Source organism: Oncorhynchus clarkii, unplaced genomic scaffold (genome assembly GCF_045791955.1).
Source record: "Oncorhynchus clarkii lewisi isolate Uvic-CL-2024 unplaced genomic scaffold, UVic_Ocla_1.0 unplaced_contig_1599_pilon_pilon, whole genome shotgun sequence".
NCBI lineage: Eukaryota > Metazoa > Chordata > Actinopteri > Salmoniformes > Salmonidae > Oncorhynchus > Oncorhynchus clarkii.
Window position 1 is genome coordinate 631,060 of NW_027260980.1, and position 18,499 is coordinate 649,558.

Consider the following 18,499-nt stretch of genomic DNA (forward strand, 5'->3'; position numbering starts at 1 on the left):
GCAGATATATATTTAGACAGAGAGGCAGATATATATTTAGACAGAGAGACAGAGAGAGAGGCAGATATATATTTAGACAGAGAGACAGAGAGAGAGGCAGATATATATTTAGACAGAGAGACAGAGAGAGAGGCAGATATATATTTAGAGAGAGAGACAGAGAGAGGCAGATATATATTTAGACAGAGAGACAGAGAGAGAGGCAGATATATATTTAGAGAGAGAGACAGAGAGGCAGATATATATTTAGACAGAGAGACAGAGAGAGAGGCAGATATATATTTAGACAGAGAGACAGAGAGAGAGGCAGATATATATTTAGAGAGAGAGACAGAGAGAGAGGCAGATATATATTTAGACAGAGAGGCAGAGAGAGAGGCAGATATATATTTAGAGAGAGAGACAGAGAGAGAGGCAGATATATATTTAGAGAGAGAGACAGAGAGAGAGGCAGATATATATTTAGACAGAGAGGCAGAGAGAGAGGCAGATATATATTTAGAGAGAGAGACAGAGAGAGAGGCAGATATATATTTAGAGAGAGAGACAGAGAGACAGATATATATTTAGACAGAGAGACAGAGAGAGAGGCAGATATATATTTAGAGAGAGAGACAGAGAGAGAGGCAGATATATATTTAGAGAGAGAGACAGAGAGACAGATATATATTTAGACAGAGAGACAGAGAGAGAGGCAGATATATATTTAGAGAGAGAGACAGAGAGACAGATATATATTTAGACAGAGAGACAGAGAGAGAGGCAGATATATATTTAGAGAGAGAGACAGAGAGAGAGGCAGATATATATTTAGAGAGAGAGACAGAGAGGCAGATATATATTTAGAGAGAGAGACAGAGAGAGAGGCAGATATATATTTAGAGAGAGAGACAGAGAGACAGATATATATTTAGACAGAGAGACAGAGAGAGAGGCAGATATATATTTAGAGAGAGAGACAGAGAGAGAGGCAGATATATATTTAGAGAGAGAGACAGAGAGACAGATATATATTTAGACAGAGAGACAGAGAGAGAGGCAGATATATATTTAGAGAGAGAGACAGAGAGACAGATATATATTTAGAGAGAGAGACAGAGAGAGAGGCAGATATATATTTAGAGAGAGAGACAGAGAGAGAAGCAGATATATATTTAGAGAGAGAGACAGAGAGAGAGGCAGATATATATTTAGAGAGAGAGACAGAGAGAGAGGCAGATATATATTTAGAGAGAGAGACAGAGAGAGAGGCAGATATATATTTAGAGAGAGAGACAGAGAGAGAAGCAGATATATATTTAGAGAGAGAGACAGAGAGAGAGGCAGATATATATTTAGAGAGAGAGACAGAGAGAGAGGCAGATATATATTTAGAGAGAGAGACAGAGAGAGAGGCAGATATATATTTAGAGAGAGAGACAGAGAGAGAAGCAGATATATATTTAGAGAGAGAGACAGAGAGAGAGGCAGATATATATTTAGAGAGAGAGACAGAGAGAGAGGCAGATATATATTTAGAGAGAGAGACAGAGAGAGAAGCAGATATATATTTAGAGAGAGAGACAGAGAGAGAGGCAGATATATATTTAGAGAGAGAGACAGAGAGAGAGGCAGATATATATTTAGAGAGAGAGACAGAGAGAGAAGCAGATATATATTTAGAGAGAGAGACAGAGAGAGAGGCAGATATATATTTAGAGAGAGAGACAGAGAGAGAGGCAGATATATATTTAGAGAGAGAGACAGAGAGAGAGGCAGATATATATTTAGACAGAGAGACAGAGAGAGAGGCAGATATATATTTAGAGAGAGAGAACCTATATTTATGTTTATTTATTTTCCCTTTCGTACTTTAACTATTTGCACATCGTTACAACATTGTTTATGGACATAATATGACATTTGAAATGTCTTTATTCTTATGGAATTTTTGTAAGTGTAATGTTTACTGTTCATTTTTTATTGTTCATTTCACTTTTGTTTATCTTCTATTTCACCTGCTTTGGCAATGTAAACATACTTTTCCCAAGCCAATAAAGCACTTATGTTGAATTGAGAGAGACAGAGACACAGAGACACAGAGAGACAGTCAGAGAGAGAGAGATACCGTGGGATATGCGTCAACAGCAACCATGGGAAAATCTTCTGCTTTATCATTATCATCATTAACAGCAGACTCGTACATTTCCTCTGTGAAAAACAATGTACTGAGCAATTGTCAAATTGGCTTTTTACCAAATTACCGTACAATTAGCCTATCAGAAACTTCTTAGCCATAGCATAATTTTCGAGAATTTTCCAAGCTGTTTAACCTCACTAGGGGACGCTAGCGTCCCACCTGGCCAACATCCAGTGAAATTGCAGAGCGCCAAATTCAAAAACAGAAATACTCATCATAAAAATTCATAAAACATACAAATGTTATACATCGGTTTAAGATGAACTTCTTGTTAATCCAAACACGGTGTCAGATTTCAAAAAGGCTTTACGGCGAAAGCATAACATGCGATTATCTGAGAACAGCGCCTAGCAGACAAATCATTACAAACAGTAAACAGCCAAGTAGAGGAGTTACACAAGTCAGAAATAGTGATAAAAATGTATCACTTTCCTTTGATGATCTTCATATGGTTGCACTCACGAGACTCCCGTTTACTCAATGAATGTTCGCTTTGTTCAATAAAGTCTCTCTTTTTATCCAACCCCCCCCGTTTTGTTCAGTAATCCACAGGCTCAAACACAGTCACAACAGGCAGACGAAACATCCAAATAGTATCCGTAAAGTTCGTAGAGACATGTCAAACGATGTTTATAATCAATCTTCAGGTTGTTTTTAGCCTAAATAATCGATAATATTTCAACCGGACGTTGTGAATATAAAAGGTAAACAAGAAAGGCGCACCCTCGGTCTCGCGCATGAAAAAGCTCTGGGCCACTGCAGTGTTCACTCATTCAGAGAGGTCTTACTCCCTCATTTTTCAGAATACAAGCCTGAAACAATTTCTAAAGACTGTTGACCTCTAGTGGAAGCCATGGGAAGTGCAATTTGAGTTCTAAGTCAATGGATACTGTAATGGTATTCAATAGAAAACTACAAACATAAAATATATTTTTCTCAGGTTTTTGCTTGCCATATCAGTTATGTTATCTCACAGACATTGTTTCAACAGTTTTGGAAACTTTAGGGTGTTACCTTTCCAAATTAACCAATCTTATGCATATCAGCTTCTGGGCCTGAGTAGTAGGCAGTTTACTTTGGGCACGCTTTTCATCCGTAAGTGAAAATAGTGCCCCCTACCCTAGTGAAGTTAAAGGCACAGTCAATTTAGTGTATGTAAACTTCTGACCCACTGAAATTGTGATGCAATGAATTATAAGTGAAATAATCTGTCTGTAAACAATTGTTGGAAAAATTACTTGTGTCATGCACAAAGTAGATGTCCTTACCGATTTACCACAACTATAGTTTGTTAACAAGACATGTGTGAAGTAGTTGAAAAACTAGTTTTAATGTCTCCAACCTAAGTGTATGTAAACTTCCAACTTCAACTGTACCTCGGCCTAAACATCAGCACCACAGGTAACTTCTACAAAGCTGTGAACGATCTGAGAGACAAGGCAAGAAGTGCCTTCTATGCCATCAAAAGGAACATACCAAGGATCTGGCAAAAAATACCTGAATCAGTTATCGAACCCTTTGCCCTTTATGGTTGTGAGGTCTGGGGTCCGCTCACCAACCATGAATTCACAAAATGGGACAAACACCAAATTGAGACTCTGCAGGCAGAATTCTGCTAAAATATCCTCTGTGTACAAAGTAAAACACAAAATAATGCATGTCTTCTTTCTTTTGGAACTTTAATAAGTGTAATGTTTACAGTTCATTTTTTGTTGTTTATTATTTATTGCACTTGCTTTGGCAATGAAAACATATGTTTCCCATGCCAATAAAGCCCTTCATGTGAAATTGTCACGAGAATTTTGCTATCTCAATGGTTGAACTCGGTTATCCCTCAAGCTTTGTCTATTTCCCAGAGGTCGTACATCTCCGGTTAATAAAGAATTAGACAAAGTCTCAGATTCTGCAATAGATCAATACTTTATTCAGAGAGCGCTCTGTCTTCAAAATGAGAACACAATCTTTTTACAGCACACACACACACAAGAACTCACATCAGTAGAAACTCCACCTCTCTTTAGATGGGCTGTATTTTTCCAGAGTTCACATACGTTGTTAATCACACTTCTGCAACGTTTCATTATCTTCTTCAAGCCTAACCATTTCTAACAGTGTTTCCCCTCCCTAGGGGGGGGAGGCCTCTTTCCAGTGATTAGTTTCACTGTTATCACAAGTCGACAGTTGTCCTTGAATGTCTCAACTCTACCCAGCTCATATTGCGAAATAGTAACACAATGGCCTAGTCACACAAATTATTGAATTATGACTCAACACATTTCATACAATGATATGGTTTCAGGGTGGAACACTTTAGTCATTATCTTAAACATACAAATGATTCTATCAGAAATTGAAATTGAGAGCCAGAGAGAGAGACAGACATCCACTCTAAAACGTAAATGTAACGAGTTTCGTCTTCATACGAAGGAGAGTCGGACCAAAATGCAGCGTGTGGTTTACGATCCATGTTTATTAATAATACGAAACACGAATCTCCAATACAATACTACAAAACAAAACGTAACGAAAACCTAAACAGCCTATCTGGTGAAAAAACACATAGACAGGAACAATCACCCACCCCCACACAGTGAAACCCAGGCTACCTAAATATGGTTCCCAATCAGAGACAATGACGAACACCTGCCTCTGACTGAGAACCATATCAGGCTGAACATAGAAATAGACAAACAAGACATGAAACATAGAATACCCACTCAGATCACACCCTGACCAATCAAAACATAGAAAATACAAAGTAAACTATGGTCAGGGCGTGACAGTACCCCCCCCCCAAGGTGCGGACTCCGGCCGCAAAACCTGAACCTATAGGGGAGGGTCTGGGTGGGCATCTGTCCGCGGTGGCGGCTCTGGCGCTGGACGTGGACCCCACTCCATGACAGTTTTAATCCCCCTCCTAAACGTCCCTAAATAGGTTACCCACCACAATGATAACATGGGACAGAGGGACAGCTCGGGACAGAGGTAACTCGGGACAGATAGGTAGCTCAGCACTGAGAGGAAGCTCAGCACTGAGAAGAAGCTCAGCACTGAGAGGAAGCCCAGGCAGGTAGTAGAAACTACCAGAACCTGGCTGGCTGGCGGTTTCAGCAGATCCTGGTCGACTAGCAGATCTGGGAGAATCTGGTCGACTGGCGGATCTGGGAGAATCTGGTCGACTGGCGGATCTGGGAGAATCTGGTCGACTGGCAGATCTGGGAGAATCTGGACGACTGGCAGATCTGAGAGAGTCTGGACGACTGGCAGATCTGGAAGAGTCTGGACGACTGGCAGATCTGGAAGAGTCTGGACGACTGGCAGATCTGGAAGAGTCTGGACGACTGGCAGATCTGGAAGAGTCTGGTCGACTGGCAGATCTGGAAGAGTCTGGTCGACTGGCAGATCTGGAAGAGTCTGGACGACTGGCAGATCTGGAAGAGTCTGGACGACTGGCAGATCTGGAAGAGTCTGGACGACTGGCAGATCTGGAAGAGTCTGGACGACTGGCAGATCTGGAAGAGTCTGGACGACTGGCAGATCTGGAAGAGTCTGGTCGACTGGCAGCTCTGTCTGCTCCATGCTGACTGGCTGCTCCATGCTGACTGGCAGCTCTGGCTGCTCCATGCTGACTGGCTGCTCCATGCTGACTGGCAGCTCTGGCTGCTCCATGCTGACTGGCTGCTCTGGCTGCTCCATGCTGACTGGCTGCTCCATGCTGACTGGCTGCTCTGGCTGCTCCATGCTGACTGGCTGCTCCATGCTGACTGGCTGCTCCATGCTGACTGGCGGCCCTGGCTGCTCCATGCTGACTGGCGGCCCTGGCTGCTCCATGCTGACTGGCGGCCCTGGCTGCTCCATGCTGACTGGCGGCCCTGGCTGCTCCATGCTAACTGGCAGCTCTGGCGGCTCCTTGCAGACTGGCAGCTCTGGCGGCTCCTTGCAGACTGGCAGCTTTGGCGGCATCCTGCAGACAGGCAGCTCTGGCGGCTCCTTGCAGACTGGCAGCTCCATGCAGACTGGCAGCTCTATGCAGACTGGCAGCTCCTTGCAGACTGGCAGCTCCTTGCTAACTGGCAGCTCCTTGCTAACTGGCAGCTCTATGCTAACTGGCAGCTCTATGCTAACTGGCAGCTCTATGCTAACTGGCAGCTCTATGCTAACTGGCAGTTCTGAACAGGCGGGAGACTCCGGCAGCGCTGTAGAGGCGGAAAGCTCTGACAGCGCTAAACAGGCGGGAGACTCCGACAGCGCTGGAGAGGAGGAGGGCTCCGACAGCGCTGGACAGGCGAGGCGCACTGTAGGCTTGATGCGTGGTACTGGCACTGGTGGTACTGGGCCAAGGACACGCACAGGAAGCCTGGTGCGGGGAGCTGCTACCGGAGGGCTGGGGTGTGGAGGTGGTACTGGAAAAACCGGACCGTGCAGGCGCACTGGAGCTCTTGAGCACCGAGCCTGCCCAACCTTACCTGGTTGAATGCTCACGGTCGCCCTGCCAGTGCGGCGAGGTGGAATAGCCCGCACTGGGCTATGCAGGCGAACCGGAGACACCGAGCGCAAGGCTGGTGCCATGTAAGCCGGCCCAAGGAGACGCACTGGGGACCAGCTGCGTAGAGCCGGCTTCATGGCATTAGGCTCGACGCTCAATCTAGCCCGGCCGACACGCGGAGCTGGAATATACCGCACCGGGCTATGCACCCGCACTGGAGACACCGTGCGCACCACTGCATAACACGGTGCCTGTCCGGTCTCTCTAGCCCCCCGGTAAGCACAGGGAGTCTGCTCAGGTCTCCTACCTGGCATAGCCATACTCCCTGTTAGCCCCCCCCCAAGAAATTTTTGGGGCTGCCTCTCAGGCTTCCATCCGCTACGTCGTGCTGCCTCCTCGTATCTGCGCCTCTCAGCTTTCGCCGCCTCCAGTTCTTCTTTGGGGCGGCGATATTCTCCTGGCTGAGCCCAGGGTCCTCTTCCTTCTAATTCGTCCTCCCATGTCCATACCTCCTCTTTGGGCTGCTCCTGTTGTTTCTTCTCCCGCTGCACCTTAGTGCGGCTACACTCCCCTGGTTTAGCCCAGGGTCCTCTCCCGTCGAGGATTTCCTCCCATGTCCAGAAATCCTTATTGCGCTTCTCCTCGCGCTGCTCCTGCCTGTTGACACGCTGCTTGGTCCGTTGGTGGTGGGTGATTCTGTAACGAGTTTCGTCTTCATACGAAGGAGAGTCGGACCAAAATGCAGCGTGTGGTTTACGATCCATGTTTATTAATAATACGAAACACGAATCTCCAATACAATACTACAAAACAAAACGTAACGAAAACCTAAACAGCCTATCTGGTGAAAAAACACATAGACAGGAACAATCACCCACCCCCACACAGTGAAACCCAGGCTACCTAAATATGGTTCCCAATCAGAGACAATGACGAACACCTGCCTCTGACTGAGAACCATATCAGGCTGAACATAGAAATAGACAAACAAGACATGAAACATAGAATACCCACTCAGATCACACCCTGACCAATCAAAACATAGAAAATACAAAGTAAACTATGGTCAGGGCGTGACAGTAAAGGTTCCTGGAGCATCCTTTAGGGTTTCTTCACATAACCCCTTTTAATGGATCCTCAACAAGAAAATACTATTATTATTACTATTATCACCACAGGCCCAGGTAGCTTATTTGTCACCCCCCCCCCCTTCTCTAATATGTATCTGATACCAGTAAAAGTATTTAGCTAATAATAACACACCCTTATTTCCTGATTCATCTGGTTTCCAGGGCAACTCGCTGCTCTTCCTCCCCAACGTTCTAAAGGTGTATCTGGAGAACGGACAGACCAAGGCCTTCAAGTTTGAACCCAACACCACTGTCAAGGTAACTATATTTTACTATATGATACCACACCGCTTCGACACCATATTCAACCAAATATTTATTTATATATTTCTTAATTCCGTTCTTTTACTTTTAGATGTGTCTGTCTTGTTGTAAATTGTTAGATACTAACGCATTTTGTTACACCTGCAATAACATCTGCTAAATTTGTGTATGTGACCAATACAATTTGATTTGATTTGTTAATAAGGAACTTTACTGGGGCGCGTTGGGCCAGTAACCGAAAGGTTGCTAGATCGAATCCCCGAGCTGACGAAATAAAACTCTGTCGTTCTGCCCCTGAACAAGGCAGTTAACCCACTGTTCCCCTGAACAAGGCAGTTAAATACTGTCTACTAGTGTCCTGTCCAGGGGTGAACATGAACATCAAGCTGCCTCACACTACAGAAGCAAATAGACTCCTCCTCTACATGCTGTCCTGGCTCAGACAATAGACTCCTCCTCTACAGGCCGTCCTGGCTCTGACAATAGACTCCTCCTCTACAGGCCGTCCTGGCTTTGACAATAGACTCCTCCTCTACAGACCGTCCTGGTTCAGACAATAGACTCCTCCTCTACAGGCCGTCCTGGTTCAGACAATAGACTCCTCCTCTACAGGCTGTCCTGGCTCAACCTCAACCATATAGTTTAACTGGCCTAACAAATCAGTGTCTTGTCTCCTGTTCTCTCTGGTTCCTCCCAGGACATAGTGATGACCCTGTCTCCTGTTCTGTCTGTTTCCCAGGACATAGTGATGACCCTGTCTCCTGTTCTGTCTGGTTCCTCCCAGGACATAGTGATGACCCTGTCTCCTGTTCTGTCTGGTTCCTCCCAGGACATAGTGATGACCCTGTCTCCTGTTCTGTCTGTTTCCCAGGACATAGTGATGACCCTGTCTCCTGTTCTGTCTGTTTCCCAGGACATAGTGATGACCCTGTCTCCTGTTCTGTCTGTTTCCCAGGACATAGTGATTACCCTGTCTCCTGTTCTGTCTGTTTCCCAGGACATAGTGATGACCCTGTCTCCTGTTCTGTCTGTTTCCCAGGACATAGTGATGACCCTGTCTCCTGTTCTGTCTGTTTCCCAGGACATAGTGATTACCCTGTCTCCTGTTCTGTCTGTTTCCCAGGACATAGTGATGACCCTGTCTCCTGTTCTGTCTGTTTCCCAGGACATAGTGATGACCCTGTCTCCTGTTCTGTCTGTTTCCCAGGACATAGTGATGACCCTGTCTCCTGTTCTGTCTGTTTCCCAGGACATAGTGATGACCCTGTCTCCTGTTCTGTCTGTTTCCCAGGACATAGTGATGACCCTGTCTCCTGTTCTGTCTGTTTCCCAGGACATAGTGATGACCCTGTCTCCTGTTCTGTCTGTTTCCTCCCAGGACATAGTGATGACCCTGTCTCCTGTTCTGTCTGTTTCCCAGGACATAGTGATGACCCTGAAGGAGAAACTGTCTCTGTCTCGTATTGAACACTTCTCTTTGGTTCTGGAACAGAAGTATAGCATCAGTAAACTGTTGTTGCTACATGAAGAGGAGAGGATACAACAGGTACACTAACACACACACACACACACACACACACACACACACACACACACACACACACACACACACACACACACACACACACACACACACACACACACACACACAAAGTATAGCATCACTAAACTGCTGTTACTACCTAAAGAGGACAGGATGCATCCTTTACACTCACACACCCCTGTACCCCGCCCCCCTCCCCTACTGTCCATCTCCAGGTGGTTCATCAGAAGGAAGTCCATGACTACAGATGTCTGTTCAGAGTGTGTTTTATACCCAGAGAACCTGAGCACCTGTTACAAGACGACCCCACTGCCTTCCAGTACCTCTACCTGCAGGTAGGTGTGTGTGTGTGTGTGTGTTTGTGTGTGTCTGTGTGTGTGTTCGTGTGTGTAACATCACCGTGTGTGTGTGTGTGTGTGTGTGTGTGTGTATGTGTGTGTGTGTGTGTGTGTGTGTGTGTGTGTGTGTGTGTGTGTGTGTGTGTGTGTGTGTGTGTGTGTAGGGTATAAATGACGTGCTACAGGAGCGTTTTGCAGTGGAGATGCGATGCAACACGGCCCTGCGTCTGGCAGCCCTGCACATACAGGAGAGACTAGCCAGCTGTGGACAGTCACCTCGGACCAAACTCAAGATCATCACGTACGTCCCTCTATTAGAACAGAACATTACAGCTGATCATATTCCCTCTATTAGAGCAGAACATTACAGCTGATCATATTCCCTCTATTAGAACGGAACATTACAGCTGATCATATTCCCTCTATTAGAACAGAACATTACAGCTGATCATATTCCCTCTATTAGAACAGAACATTACAGCTGATCATATTCCCTCTATTAGAACAGAACATTACAGCTGATCATATTCCCTCTATTAGAACAGAACATTACAGCTGATCATATTCCCTCTGTTAGAACAGAACATTACAGCTGATCATATTCCCTCTATTAGAGCAGAACATTACAGCTGATCATATTCCCTCTATTAGAACAGAACATTACAGCTGATCATATTCCCTCTATTAGAACAGAACATTACAGCTGATCATATTCCCTCTATTAGAACATTACAGCTGATCATATTCCCTCTATTAGAACAGAACATTACAGCTGATCATATTTCCTCTATTAGAGCAGAACAGCTGATCATATTCCCTCTATTAGAACATTACAGCTGATCATATTCCCTCTATTAGAACAGAATATTACAGCTGATCATATTCCCTCTATTAGAACATTACAGCTGATCATATTCCCTCTATTAGAACAGAACATTACAGCTGATCATATTCCCTCTATTAGAACAGAACATTACAGCTGATCATATTCCCTCTATTAGAGCAGAACATTACAAATGAGCATAGTCCCTCTATTAGAACAGAACACTACAGCTGATCATATTCCCTCTATTAGAACATTACAGCTGATCATAGTCCCTCTATTAGAACAGAACATTACAGCTGATCATATTCCCTCTATTAGAACAGAACATTACAGCTGATCATATTCCCTCTATTAGAACAGAACAGAACATTACAGCTGATCATATTCCCTCTATTAGAACAGAACATTACAGCTGATCATATTCCCTCTATTAGAACATTACAGCTGATCATATTCCCTCTATTAGAACAGAACATTACAGCTGATCATATTCCCTCTATTAGAGCAGAACATTACAGCTGATCATATTCCCTCTATTAGAACAGAACATTACAGCTGATCATATTCCCTCTATTAGAACATTACAGTTGATCATATTCCCTCTATTAGAACAGAACATTACAGCTGATCATATTCCCTCTATTAGAACAGAACAGAACATTACAGCTGATCATATTCCCTCTATTAGAACAGAACATTACAGCTGATCATATTCCCTCTATTAGAACATTACAGCTGATCATATTCCCTCTATTAGAACAGAACATTACAGCTGATCATATTCCCTCTATTAGAGCAGAACATTACAGCTGATCATATTCCCTCTATTAGAACAGAACATTACAGCTGATCATATTCCCTCTATTAGAACATTACAGTTGATCATATTCCCTCTATTAGAACAGAACATTACAGCTGATCACATTCCCTCTATTAGAACAGAACATTACAGCTGATCATATTCCCTCTATTAGAGCAGAACATTACAAATGATCATAGTCCCTCTATTAGAACAGAACATTACAGCTGATCATATTCCCTCTATTAGAACAGAACATTACAGCTGATCATATTCCCTCTATTAGAACAGAACAGAACATTACAGCTGATCATATTCCCTCTATTAGAACAGAACATTACAGCTGATCATATTCCCTCTATTAGAACATTACAGCTGATCATATTCCCTCTATTAGAACAGAACATTACAGCTGATCATATTCCCTCTATTAGAGCAGAACATTACAGCTGATCATATTCCCTCTATTAGAACCGAACATTACAGCTGATCATATTCCCTCTATTAGAACATTACAGTTGATCATATTCCCTCTATTAGAACAGAACATTACAGCTGATCACATTCCCTCTATTAGAACAGAACATTACAGCTGATCATATTCCCTCTATTAGAGCAGAACATTACAAATGATCATAGTCCCTCTATTAGAACAGAACATTACAGCTGATCATATTCCCTCTATTAGAACAGAACATTACAGCTGATCATATTCCCTCTATTAGAGCAGAACAGCTGATCATATTCCCTCTATTAGAACATTACAGCTGATCATAATCCTTCTATTAGAACAGAACATTACAGCTGATCATATTCCCTCTATTAGAGCAGAACAGCTGATCATATTCCCTCTATTAGAACATTACAGCTGATCATATTCCCTCTATTAGAGCAGAACAGCTGATCATATTCCCTCTATTAGAACATTACAGCTGATCATATTCCCTCTATTAGAACATTACAGCTGATCATATTCCCTCTATTAGAACAGAACATTACAGCTGATCATATTCCCTCTATTAGAACAGAACATTACAGCTGATCATATTCCCTCTATTAGAGCAGAACAGCTGATCATATTCCCTCTATTAGAACATTACAGCTGATCATAATCCTTCTATTAGAACAGAACATTACAGCTGATCATATTCCCTCTATTAGAGCAGAACAGCTGATCATATTCCCTCTATTAGAACATTACAGCTGATCATATTCCCTCTATTAGAACAGAACATTACAGCTGATCATATTCCCTCTATTAGAACAGAACATTACAGCTGATCATATTCCATCTATTAGAGCAGAACATTACAGCTGATCATATTCCATCTATTAGAGCAGAACATTACAGCTGATCATAGTCCCTCTATTAGAACAGAACATTACAGCTGATCATATTCCCTCTATTAGAACAGAACATTACAGCTGATCACATTCCCTCTATTAGAACAGAACATTACAGCTGATCATAGTCCCTCTATTAGAACAGAACATTACAGCTGATCATAGTCCCTCTATTAGAACAGAACAGAACATTACAGCTGATCATAGTCCCTCTATTAGAACAGAACATTACAGCTGATCATATTCCCTCTATTAGAACAGAGCATTACAGCTGATCATAGTCCCTCTATTAGAACAGAACAGCTGATCATAGTCCCTCTATTAGAACAGAACATTACAGCTGATCATATTCCCTCTATTAGAACAGAACATTATAGCTGATCATATTCCCTCTATTAGAACAGAACATTACAGCTGATCATATTCCCTCTATTAGAACAGAACAGCTGATCATATTCCCTCTATTAGAGCAGAACATTACAGCTGATCATAGTCCCTCTATTAGAACGGAACATTACAGCTGATCATATTCCCTCTATTTGAACAGAACATTACAGCTTATCATATTCCCTCTATTAGAACAGAACATTAAAGCTGATCATATTCCCTCTATTAGAACAGTTCAGCTGATCATATTCCCTCTATTAGAACAGAACATTACAGCTGATCATAGTCCCTCTATTAGAACAGAACATTACAGCTGATCATATTCCCTCTATTAGAACAGAACATTACAGCTGATCATATTCCCTCTATTAGAACAGAACATTACAGCTGATCATATTCCCTCTATTAGAACAGAACATTACAGCTGATCATATTCCCTCTATTAGAACAGATCATTACAGCTGATCATATTCCCTCTATTAGAACAGAACAGTTCAGCTGATCATATTCCCTCTAGTAGAACAGAACATTACAGCTGATCATATTCCCTCTATTAGAACAGAACATTACAGCTGATCATATTCCCTCTATTAGAACAGAACATTACAGCTGATCATATTCCCTCTATTAGAACAGAACAGAACATTACAGCTGATCATAGTCCCTCTAGTAGAACAGAACATTACAGCTGATCATATTCCCTCTATTAGAACAGAACAGTTCAGCTGATCATATTCCCTCTTTCTTCTCTACAGGAAGAGTTGGGGCATTGAGAACTTTATCTCTTCAACCCTCCTGAGGAACATGAGGGAAAAGGATCTGAGAAAGGCCATTGGCTATCACATGAAGAAGAGCCAATCACAGGAGCCAAAGCAGAAGGTGCTGTCGGCCAATCAGGCGAAGATTAACTACCTGGAGGAGCTATGTGACCTCAAGTCCTTTGGCGGGAAGTCTTTCAGCGCCACCATGATGGTAGTGTATTACCTCTATCTAGTTATCTCTGTATCTCTACCATGATGGTAGGAGAGAGATTACCTCTATCTAGTTATCTCTGTATCTCTACCATGATGGTAGGAGAGAGATTACCTCTGTCTAGTTATCTCTGTATCTCTACCATGATGGTAGGAGAGAGATTACCTCTGTCTAGTTATCTCTGTATCTCTACCATGATGGTAGGAGAGAGATTACCTCTGTCTAGTTATCTCTGTGTCTCTTCCTTGATGGTAGTGGAGAGATGACCTCTGTCTAGTTATCTCTGTATCTCTGCCATTATGGTAGTGGAGAGATTACCTCTGTCTAGTTACAGTGCCTTGCGAAAGTATTCGGCCCCCTTGAACTTTGCGACCTTTTGCCACATTTCAGGCTTCAAACATAAAGATATAAAACTGTATTTTTTTGTGAAGAATCAACAACAAGTGGGACACAATCATGAAGTGGAACGACATTTATTGGATATTTCAAACTTTTTTAACAAATCGAAAACTGAAAAATTGGGCGTGCAAAATTATTCAGTCCCCTTAAGTTAATACTTTGTAGCGCCACCTTTTGCTGCGATTACAGCTGTAAGTCGCTTGGGGTATGTCTATCAGTTTTGCACATCGAGAGACTGACATTTTTCCCCATTCCTCCTTGCAAAACAGCTCGAGCTCAGTGAGGTTGGATGGAGAGCATTTGTGAACAGCAGTTTCAGTTCTTTCCACAGATTCTCGATTGGATTCAGGTCTGGACTTTGACTTGGCCATTCTAACACCTGGATATGTTTATTTTTGAACCATTCCATTGTAGATTTTGCTTTATGTTTTGGATCATTGTCTTGTTGGAAGACAAATCTCCGTCCCAGTCTCAGGTCTTTTGCAGAATCCATCAGGTTTTCTTCCAGAATGGTCCTGTATTTGGCTCCATCCATCTTCCCATCAATTTTAACCATCTTCCCTGTCCCTTCTGAAGAAAAGCAGGCCCAAACCATGATGCTTCCACCACCATGTTTGACAGTGGGGATGGTGTGTTCAGGGTGATGAGCTGTGTTGCTTTTACGCCAAACATAACGTTTTGCATTGTTGCCAAAAAGTTCAATTTTGGTTTCATCTGACCAGAGCACCTTCTTCCACATGTTTGGTGTGTCTCCCAGGTGGCTTGTGGCAAACTTTAAACAACACTTTTTATGGATATCTTTAAGAAATGGCTTTCTTCTTGCCACTCTTCCATAAAGACCAGATTTGTGCAATATACGACTGATTGTTGTCCTATGGACAGAGTCTCCCACCTCAGCTGTAGATCTCTGCAGTTCATCCAGAGTGATCATGGGCCTCTTGGCTGCATCTCTGATCAGTCTTCTCCTTGTATGAGCTGAAAGTTTAGAGGGACGGCCAGGTCTTGGTAGATTTGCAGTGGTCTGATACTCCTTCCATTTCAATATTATCGCTTGCACAGTGCTCCTTGGGATGTTTAAAGCTTGGGAAATCTTTTTGTATCCAAATCCGGCTTTAAACTTCTTCACAACAGTATCTCGGACCTGCCTGGTGTGTTCCTTGTTCTTCATGATGCTCTCTGCACTTTTAACGGACCTCTGAGACTATCACAGTGCAGGTGCATTTATACGGAGACTTGATTACACACAGGTGGATTGTATTTATCATCATTAGTCATTTAGGTCAACATTGGATCATTCAGAGATCCTCACTGAACTTCTGGAGAGAGTTTGCTGCACTGAAAGTAAAGGGGCTGAATAATTTTGCACGCCCAATTTTTAAGTTTTTGATTTGTTAAAAAAGTTTGAAATATCCAATAAATGTCGTTCCACTTCATGATTGTGTCCCACTTGTTGTTGATTCTTCACAAAAAAATACAGTTTTATATCTTTATGTTTGAAGCCTGAAATGTGGCAAAAGGTCGCAAAGTTCAAGGGGGCCGAATACTTTCGCAAGGCACTGTATCTCTGTATCTCTACCATGATGGTAGTGGAGAGATGACCTCTGTCTAGTTATCTCTGTCTATATTATGATGGTAGAAGAGAGATGAGCTCTATCTATCTCTAGTTATCTCTGTCTATATCATGATGGTAGAAGAGAGATGAGCTCTATCTATCTCTAGTTATCTCTGTCTATATCATGATGGTAGAAGAGCGATGAGCTCTATCTATCTCTAGTTATCTCTATCTATCTCATGATGGTAGTCCCTCAGCACCACTGTGAAGGATTCTATTATCTCTCTATTTCTCTTTGTCAGTGCTTGCATGATGTATTCATCTCTATTGATATTTATCTCTATCAACGTATCCTGTCATGGTGTCTCTCTCTCTCTCTCTATTCATCTCTGTCTACTGACAGGATATGATGGGTTTCAGTGGGGATGACAGAGCTATTAATTATTCTATTTTGGCACCCCCTGGTGGTGTGGCCAGGGAGTGCCATGTATTCAGGCCAAAGTTACACCTTGAGTCGGGAAGTGCTGGTTGTAGGGGCGGGAATTAGGTGGCCCCAGAACCTGGATCTTCAGTACTCCCATGATGCACCTCCCTTATCCACAGATCTAGGTGAGAAAAACGCTCAACTTAATTCTCTCTCTGTCGCTCTCTCTGTCTCTCTGTCTCTGTCTCTCTCTCTCTCTCTCTCTCTCTCTCTCTCTCTCTCTCTCTCTCTCTCTCTCTCTCTCTCTCTCTCTCTCTCTTCTCTCCATAGCTCCAAGACAGAGAGTCGATGGTGACCCTGTTGGTGGGGTCGCGGTACGGTATCAGTCAGGTGGTGAACCACAAACTGAGCATCATGACCACCCTCACAGAGTTCAGCAGTATCACACGCATAGAGCTGCTACCAGAGTCTGACCGCGTCAGTCTGGTCAAGATATATCTACAGGACATCAAGGTATGATACACAAACACAGACATGCATGCACGGACTAGCAGATACACACAGACACAGACACACGCTACAAAGCCAATTTCCCCAAAAGCTAGTTTTCTACTACTGAAAGCCGTGTTTTTATCACTGAAGCCTCGTCTTCTCTCCCCTCACCTGCTCTCCTCTACTCCCCTCCCCCTCTCCTCCTCTCTCTCTTCGCTTCTCCCTCCCTCCTCTCCTCCTCTCTTTCTTCCCCCTCCTCCTCTCCTCTCCTCCTCCTCCTCCCTCTCTCCTCCTCCTCTCCTCTCTTCTCCTCCTCCTCTCTTCTTCCTTGTTGCTCTCCTCCTCCTCTCTTCTTTCTTGTTCCTCTCCTCCTCCTCCTCCTCCCTCTCTCCTCCTCCTCTCCTCTCATCCTCCTCTCTTCTTCCTTGTTGCTCTCCTCCTCCTCTCTTCTTCCTTGTTCCTCTCCTCCTCCTCCTCTCTCCTCTCCTCCTCCCTCTCTCCTCTCCTCCTCCCTCTCTCCTCCTCCTCTCCTCTCCTCCTCCTCTCTTCTCCCTCCCTCCTCTCCTCCTCTCCCCAGCCGATCACCCTGTTGTTGGAGTCAATAGCAGCTAAGGAACTGTCCTGTCTGGTGGCAGGGTACTGTCGTGCCCTAGTGGACCCCAGCCTCATCATCTTCCCCTGGACACAGGACGGCAAGCAGCACCGCGTGTCTGCTGAGGAGGGTATAATACCACACACACACACACACACACACACACACACACACACACACACACACACACACACACACACACACACACACACACACACACCAAGTCTCTGCTGAGGAAGGTGCGATACCACCCCACTACCAGGCTATTCACAACCCCACTACCAGGCTATTCACCACCCCACTACCAGGCTATTCACCACCCCACTACCAGGCTATTCACCACCCCACTACCAGGCTATTCACCACCCCACTACCAGGCTATTCACCACCCCACTACCAGGCTATTCACCACCCCACTACCAGGCTATTCACCACCCCACTACCAGGCTATTCACCACCCCACTACCAGGCTATTCACCACCCCACTACCAGGCTATTCACCACCCCACTACCAGGCTATTCACAACCCCACTACCAGGCTATTCACCACCCCACTACCAGGCTATTCACCACCCCACTACCAGGCTATTCACCACCCCACTACCAGGCTATTCACCACCCCACTACCAGGCTATTCACCACCCCACTACCAGGCTATTCACAACCCCACTACCAGGCTATTCACCACCCCACTACCAGGCTATTCACCACCCCACTACCAGGCTATTCACCACCCCACTGTGTCTGTGTGTCAGACAGTAGAACTAGGTTG

At 43.9% G+C, this 18,499-nt stretch overlaps 1 protein-coding gene across 1 annotated transcript in view; it reads left to right on the forward strand.

The window, feature by feature from the left end:
* The window catches only part of LOC139402787 (FERM and PDZ domain-containing protein 1-like), a gene marked incomplete at its 3' end in the record, with an annotated part of 65,023 nt that extends 47,166 nt beyond the window's left edge, over positions 1 to 17,857 (forward strand). The window contains exons 8-14 of the mRNA XM_071146702.1: positions 7,958 to 8,053; positions 9,480 to 9,605; positions 9,818 to 9,937; positions 10,105 to 10,241; positions 14,052 to 14,268; positions 16,974 to 17,156; positions 17,713 to 17,857. Coding sequence (XP_071002803.1) covers positions 7,958 to 8,053; positions 9,480 to 9,605; positions 9,818 to 9,937; positions 10,105 to 10,241; positions 14,052 to 14,268; positions 16,974 to 17,156; positions 17,713 to 17,857 — 1,024 coding nt within the window. The remainder of the gene's footprint in view (positions 1 to 7,957; positions 8,054 to 9,479; positions 9,606 to 9,817; positions 9,938 to 10,104; positions 10,242 to 14,051; positions 14,269 to 16,973; positions 17,157 to 17,712) is intronic.
* Positions 17,858 to 18,499: the final 642 nt, after the last annotated feature.